This window comes from Zea mays, chromosome 1 (genome assembly GCF_902167145.1).
Source record: "Zea mays cultivar B73 chromosome 1, Zm-B73-REFERENCE-NAM-5.0, whole genome shotgun sequence".
In the NCBI taxonomy this organism is placed as follows: domain Eukaryota; kingdom Viridiplantae; phylum Streptophyta; class Magnoliopsida; order Poales; family Poaceae; genus Zea; species Zea mays.
This window is the reverse complement of record NC_050096.1, coordinates 7,948,493-7,956,283: the sequence shown is the minus strand read 5'-3', so window position 1 is coordinate 7,956,283 and position 7,791 is coordinate 7,948,493. Positions and strand designations below refer to the sequence as shown.

Below are 7,791 nucleotides of genomic sequence, written 5' to 3'. Positions count from 1 at the left end.
GCCGGCCAGCAGGCTCGCTGCACCTTGCAATGCAATGCATCGTACGCTATCTCTTTGCATCCCATCGACATGCATCATCGGCCCTCTGGTACACGTACACACGCAATCGACGCGATGGTATTGGTATGTATGGTATGGTCGTCGCTACACTAATCAGCAGGGGCAGCAGCCGGCCGCCGGGGTATATGATTAATCGCGTCCGTGTACGTCGTACCAATCGCTGGCCGCGTCCGTCCCCGTCGGCGTAGGCGACAGCCGATCCGATCTGGCTCGGGGAGGCGACACAAGCGACAGCGACGCGCGCGGCCGCTGCGTTTTGCCCGCGCACGCATGCCCCGGCCCGACCGCCCTCTCCCGGCCCGTCCGCCGCGGCTGGCTCCCCCAGAGCGGACGAGGCGGCGCCGCCCGCGCACGCCACACACGTCCGTCTCCGCGTCCACGGTTCATCCCCCAGCGCACAAAAGGCGTCTGATCTGTGAGGGAGGGAGGGAGGTAGATCGCCGACGCGACGCCGACCGAGCCGTGCGCGAGCGTCGAAACGGCCAGGGGGAATCAATCCGGGATTAAACAACGGCCGGCCTGTAGGTGGCCGTGACAAGGCTATGTAGGTTTTTTTTATTGCTATAATATTGATCTCAATTTACATGTGTTAAGATAAATTAAGATGTAAATTAGTTTAAATTACACCTCAATTCACTTTAATACATGTACATTAAGATAATATAGAGTACCCCGTGGTATCGCGGGAGGCGGGGACGACCCCGGTCGGACCCTGCCAGTGACTGGAGGTGTTTTAAATGGGGGGCCGCGAGATTGCAGATTTCAGGCGAAAACGACATGGTCCATAATTGAAAACCGAATGTTGTCAGGGGGATTAAACAAATGCGGAGATTCCATTCCGTTCTTAGGCCGCCGTGCTGAGCTACTTCCAGGTAGCCCATGCCCAACGGAACAGCAGACCGCCGACCGTACCCTAAAACCCGAATGAACGGCAGTCAGCCAAGGAATAATTGTCGCTCGGTCAGGCTGCGCGCGCAGGCAGCAGGACATACAAACACGCACGCCGCGGCCCACCGCTGTGCAGCTGCGCTCATCACGGCCACTGCTCGTAGTCGTAGTCTCGTAGCTAGCTCCCGGCTCCCCCCCACACACGGCCACTGGCGCCTACAAGTTGCGCATGTGGTGGTGGTCCGTGCTGCTGCTGCTGGCCTGCTAGCTAGCTGCTACCAGCCGACGACGACGGCCGCGCGCGTTTGGTGTGTGTGTGTGTTATAAGCGCGAGGGTTTCTGGCGAGGTTGCTAAAGCGTTAGCAAACTAGTTAGCGGTCACCGGGCGCCCATGGAGCTTGACGAGGAGACGACGTTCTTGGACGAGCTCATGTCGCTGCGGCGGGAGGCGGCGGCGGCGGCGTCCGCGCAGTGGCAAGCAGCTGCCGCCTACACGGGCGGCGGCGGACAAGGCATGATGATGGGCGACCTCCTCTTCTACGGCGGGACGACGGAGGCCGCCGCGACTGCCACCAGCGGCGGCGGCATGGACCAGCTCTCGCCGTTCCACCAGCAGGAGCCGCTGCAGGTGCAGGCGCCCCCGCACCCTCACTCGCACGAGGAGTTCAACTTCGACTGCCTCAGCGAGGTTTGCAACCCGTACAGGGGCGGCGGCGTCGCCGTAATAACGGGGGCCGAGGCCGCCGCGGTGCCCGGAAGGGCGCTCGCCGCTCTCCACGACGCCATGGTGGAGGACGAGACGAGCGGTCACCTGCAGGGGCAGCAATATGGAGCCGGCGGCTCCCCGACGTTCGTGTTCGGCGGTGCCGCCGGCGAGAGCTCCGAGCAGACGCCCGTCGTCGTCAGGGGTGCCGCCGGCGGCCCCCACCACAGGAGCAAGGTCCACGGCGGCGGCGCGCCGTCCAAGAATCTCATGGCCGAGAGGCGGCGGCGGAAGCGCCTCAACGACCGTCTCTCCATGCTCCGCTCTATTGTTCCCAAGATCAGCAAGGTATGTAAAGCAACCAATCAATTATGTGGTGGGCTGAGCCTGTGTGCTAGCTAGTACTAATCAGAATCGATCGGCCATGCATGTTCTTCCATCATCAGATGGACAGGACATCCATTCTCGGTGACACCATTGACTACGTGAAGGAGCTGACGGAGCGGATCAAAGTCCTGGAAGAGGAGATCGGCGCCTCTGCGGAGGACCTGGACCTCCTCAACACCTTGAAAGCTTCTTCGTCCAGCGGCAGCAACGAGATGATGGTGAGGAACTCCACAAAGGTACGCGTACGAACCTCCGCTGCTCACATCCTCAACACCTTGAAAGTACCTGGTGGATCGATGAACTAGCTAGTGATTCTCCATCCATGCGCATGCAGTTCGACGTCGAGAGGCGGGGCAACGGGAGCACGAGGATCGAGATCTGCTGCGCCACAAACCCCGAGGTGCTGCTGTCCACGGTAAGCGCGCTGGAGGTGCTGGGCCTGGAGATCGAGCAGTGCGTGGTGAGCTGCTTCAGCGACTTTGGCATGCAGGCCTCTTGCTCACAAGTGAGTAGTAGTACTACATGCATGGTTAAGGGATCGGATTCCTTTTTCATTCTGGAAACTGTATAAATCAGCTAGAACGAACATGAAATGAAACAGCAGCTGTATAGTATAGTAGTACGTAGTAATAATTAAACAACCACAGCTAGCGTTAGTAATCTCTGCATATGCATGGTATATGCATTACACAAAGGATCTGTTTACCAATGAATAACCTGTGGTATTATATACGTAGGAGGAGGAGGACGGTAATAATAAGAGGCAAGTTCTAAGCACCGACGAGATAAAACAGGCCTTGTTTCGGAGTGCTGGCTACGGAGGGAGGTGCCTCTAATATAGCTAGCTTAGCTACCATGCAAGCAGCTCCGATCCAAACCCAGGCCATCGATCCCGGCAAATACTGTATAAAGCTAGCTAGTAAGTTGCATGCATCTATGATTGTTATTGCTGTGTGTTTGATGCTTTAGTTTTCATCAATATATATATCCCGTACGTTAATTGGTTTTCTCCATGAGTTCATAGCGCTAATAAGTGTGCGTAGTAGTAGTAGCAGCAAGAGGTATGTATGTATATATATCTGAATCCCAGCACCAAATTGAAGATTTGTTGCTCAGGTATTGTAAGTTGATCATTTCTTACGGTCTGTATCATTGGGTCATGGTATGTATGCGGATTGATATATTCCAATAATAAGCAGATTGTTCCTTTCTCTGTGATTTTGTTCTTGCTGTTCTCTTCCTCTGCCTGCCCCAGGAAACGGTTCATACAGTTCTTCCCTGTCCCTGAGCTACCATATGCTCATCATATATGCTTGTTTTATTCCGACCCGGCCCATTGCTCGGGGTCGGGGGCTTTACAAACTGTAGTATGCGCTGGAGGAAAGTACCTACGCCTACGTCTAGCATAATACTCCTACATCTCTCTCTCTATATATAATGGGTAAAGAACAAGGAGAGAATTGAAAGGCGATCTTGTTCCCGGCCTGCTAACTGACGCGTTCGCCAGCTCTCACGCTGCTAGCTACGTGGAACGATTCGTCATTTTATGGTCTATATCTAAACGCTCAAACCCTGAAAAAAAGTACATCTATGCATGACGACACGCACGATTGTACGACGGGAATTATTCCTTTTTGTCTTTCAAGTTTCAGTGGCTCGAATTACCATAAGCTTTTCTCCTGTAACTACTGTTCCCTGTATAGTATACGGGTACCTGATCGTTGTAACGTCCAATAAATTACAAACTGTATGCAAGTTTGTAATGCTAATGCCAGAAGGGTAATAAGAATCCATCGGAAGTAACAAACGTATCAAATCCGATACCTTCTCTCACTGATCCCGCCTCCACTACGAAATATGCAAGTTCTTTTTTAGTATTATATTCAACTTTCTTTAAATTGGCCCAATCTTATAGGCAAATTATACTAGCATCTATATACTATCAAGGCATATTTTCAGGTGGATTTAGTTAAAATAATTTAATATATTGTCCATGTTGGTGCCATTTTTTTTTATAAACTTGGTTTAGAAATGTTAAAATTTTGTTAAGATTATAATGCCTTACATTTTTTGAGTTGATGGTGTAGTTATGTGATTTGATGTTGACTACTTAGTTGCTCGTGCATCACTACTGCTTTTTATATCATATAGATAGACATTGCTTAAATTAAAACGAGATATTTATTCAAACATAATCCATACATATAGATTAGGTATGGTGAGTGTGAATGGCAAGGTATGTGGTGTAGGTTAGATAAGAGATGAACTCTTTTCTCTTGATTTTTTTCACGCTCACGAATTGATGGCCAAATAGGTTGTGACTAGCGGGTTGACTAGAGCCACAACCTATTTAACAGTACCATGGTCTGGCCCTACCCGATACGATTTAAAGTAGACCTATGTCATGTCTGCTCTGCATTCTTGGCCCATAGTGCTGGCCGGCTTTGGCATGATTTTGTTTTTTTAAATTACGTCTATATATATTTATAATATATACTACTTATTAAGAACGTAAGAGTAGTCTGCCGTTCTGCCCTCACGCGTTCTGCCGTTCTGCCCTCCCCGCGCGCAAAAAAATCAAACTGTGGCTGCTCAGGGATCAAACCTTGGATCTATTGAGCAGAATGCCTAGCCTTCCACCCTCTAGCCAACATGACTCATGTTGAATTATGTACAACTTCAACTAAGACGTCTTTTGTGTTTAACCCGCCGTCCACTCTGTATGCTCCCTGAGTCTAGAAAAACATTTATAGCTTGGCCCCTGATCTTTATGGAATTTGGGACGCAGTCCAGGAAATAAAGAAAATAGGGAAAAGGAGTTTAGAAATTGATTTTTAGTTTAAAAATAATTGCAGAAACCCATTTAATTCATGGAAATTTCATATTAAATCCAAATGAGTTCATTCCAATTTCTATAATTCTATAATATTATTTTTATCACATAATACCTCTGTTTTGTCATGAAAACAACAATAAAATTGATTTCCTAATTAATCCTATATCAAATACATAGAAACTTTGGAAATTCGTAACTTCCCCATTTTAATTCCAAATTGAATCGTTCCAGTTATGTTAGTCTCGTATGAATATTTACTACGCAGTAACAACATTGTTTATACCATGTTTCATAATTTTATAATTAGATATTTTTTATCCTATGTTAATTGGGTTAGTCTATGTCTATTGAATTAATTTATTTAATATATTAATATAGTATTCTAACTTTATGGTTATACGATGTTTGACCATTAGTCTTGCAAACACACACTTACCTTTTTGTTTAAGCAAAAGCGTGTGGTGGTACGCGTCCGATGACTAACGATGTACGAGGGAATTTCTTCCGGTATGTGTGAAACGTGCTCTCCAATAATGAGACCATGCAAATTGTGACATATATCGAAGTCTGCATGATACTTATGGTTGCAATGTAGTGGTGAAACAGATAGATTATAAATAACAAAATTTATGTATGGTCAGAATCACAAATTGATTATGAAACATTTTCTCATAACGGTATAACACATATTGAGAGCACCTAGAGGGGGGGGTGAATAGGTGATCCTGTAGAACTTCAAAAACTTAAGCCACAAAACTTGGTTAATTGTTAGCACAGTAATTTACCAAGTGGCTAGAGAAGGATCTCAACACAACACAATAACCAAGAGATATCAATCACAGAGATGGCACAGTGGTTATCCCGTGGTTCGGCCAAGACCAACGCTTGCCTACTCCACGTTGTGGCGTCCCAACGGACGAGGGTTGCAATCAACCCCTCTCAAGCGGTCCAAAGACCAACTTGAATACCACGGTGTTGCTTTGCTTCTCTTAATCCCGTTTGCGAGGAATCTCCATAGCTTGGAGCCTCTCGCCCTTACAAAAGGTGTTCACAAAGAATCACAGAGCAAGGGAGGGATTAGCAACTCACACACGACACAAAGATCACAACGAATACGCACACGCAAAACCCAGACTTGAGCTCAAGAGACTAGCACACTAGAACGGAGCTCAAATCACTAGAATGTCGAACAAGTGCGCAAGAATGAAGTGTGAGTGATCAATGATGCTCAAAGGATGCTTAGTGTTCTCCTCCATGCGCCTAGGGGTCCCTTTTATAGCCCCAAGGCAGCTAGGAGCCGTTGAGCACAAATCTGGAAAGCCATTCTTGCCTTCTGTCGTCGGGGGCACCGGACAGTCCGGTGCACACCGGACACTGTCCGGTGCCCGATTTCCTTCCTAAAATGGCGCGGCCGACCGTTGCAGATCTGGGAGCCGTTGGCGCACCGGACAGTCCGGTGCCCCCTTCCAACCGTTGGCCCGGCCACGTGTCGCGCGCAGATTCCGCGGCCGACCGTTGGCCCGGCCGACCGTTGGCTCACCGGACAGTCCGGTGCACACCGGACAGTCCGGTGAATTTTAGCCGTACGCCGTCGGCGAATTCCCGAGAGCGGCCACTTCACGCCGAGTCAGCCTGGCGCACCGGACACTGTCCGGTGCACCACCGGACAGTCCGGTGTGCCAGACTGAGCAAAGTCTTGGCTGTACACAGCCAAGCCTTTTTCACCTCTTTTCTTTTCTTCTTCTTTCTGTTTCTAACACTTAGACAAGTATATTAGTACACAAAACCAATGTACTAAGGCTTAGAAACATACCTTTACTCTTGATTTGCACTTTGTCCATCCATGAGCATAAATTCACATTTAAGCACTTGTGTTGGCACTCAATCACCAAAATACTTAGAAATGGCCCAAGGGCACATTTCCCTTTCAATCTCCCCCTTTTTGGTGATTTATGCCAACACAACATAAAGCAACTAGAACAAGTGCAATATCACTTCAAATAAAACTCAAATTTATTTTGATTCAATTTTGACATATATGGATCATCCTTTGCCACCACTTGGTTTGTTTTTGCAAATCAAACTCAAATCTCTATCTCTAAGTTAAACACACATGTTGAAGCATAAAGAGAGTCATTCCAAAAGAGATTGATCAAAGATTTCAAAAACTCCCCCTTTTTCCCATAATCAATACTTCTCCCCACAAGAAGCCAACTTTTGACACGAGAGACAACAAAAGAGATTTGACAAACCAAAAGCTCTATTCTACTGTTTTCAAAATCTCTCAAGTGGTAGCTGATCCATTTATCGCTTTGGCCTTTATTTTCTCCCCCTTTGGCATCAAGCACCAAAACGGGATCAATCTTGACCCTATAACCCCATTTCCTCACCAAAATCTTCAATTAAGAGCAAATGGCAATAAGAGTTCATGAGATGAACTTGGAATAAGTTACCCTCTCATCGGAGTGCAGTGGAAGTCTTTCATGGTCCAAGTCCACATTTTCCCTTTCAATTCTCCTTCGAGACTCCTTTGTTGAGGTCGGTGTGTCCGTCGGTTCCCATCGGCGTCTTTGCAGGCTTGGCGTCCTTCATCCCAAACCTCTTTAGCAAATCTTGTGTGTACTTCGTTTGGGAGATAAGGTGCCGTCCTTGAGTTGCTTCACTTGGAACCCAAGGAAGTAGGTCAACTCGCCCATCATTGACATCTCGAATTTCTGCGTCATCATCCTGCTAATCTCTTCACAAGACTTTTGGTTAGTAGAACCAAATATTATGTCGTCGACATAAATTTGGCACACAAAAAGATCACCATCGCAAGTCTTAGTAAAAAGAGTTGGATCGGCTTTCCCAACCTTGAAAGCATTAGCAATTAAAAAGTCTCTAAGGCATTCATACCATGCTCTTGGGGCTTGCTTAA

General features: G+C 47.7%; 1 protein-coding gene across 1 annotated transcript; it reads left to right on the top strand.

The window, feature by feature from the left end:
* The first annotated feature begins 1,080 nt into the window (after window positions 1-1,080).
* On the top strand, window positions 1,081-3,254 carry LOC100283423 (uncharacterized). The gene is made up of 4 exons (NM_001156324.3): window positions 1,081-1,999; window positions 2,098-2,274; window positions 2,373-2,543; window positions 2,776-3,254. The coding sequence occupies exons 1-4, from the start codon at window positions 1,340-1,342 to the stop codon at window positions 2,872-2,874; spliced, it is 1,107 nt and encodes a 368-aa protein (NP_001149796.2). The 5' UTR covers window positions 1,081-1,339; the 3' UTR covers window positions 2,875-3,254.
* Window positions 3,255-7,791: the final 4,537 nt, after the last annotated feature.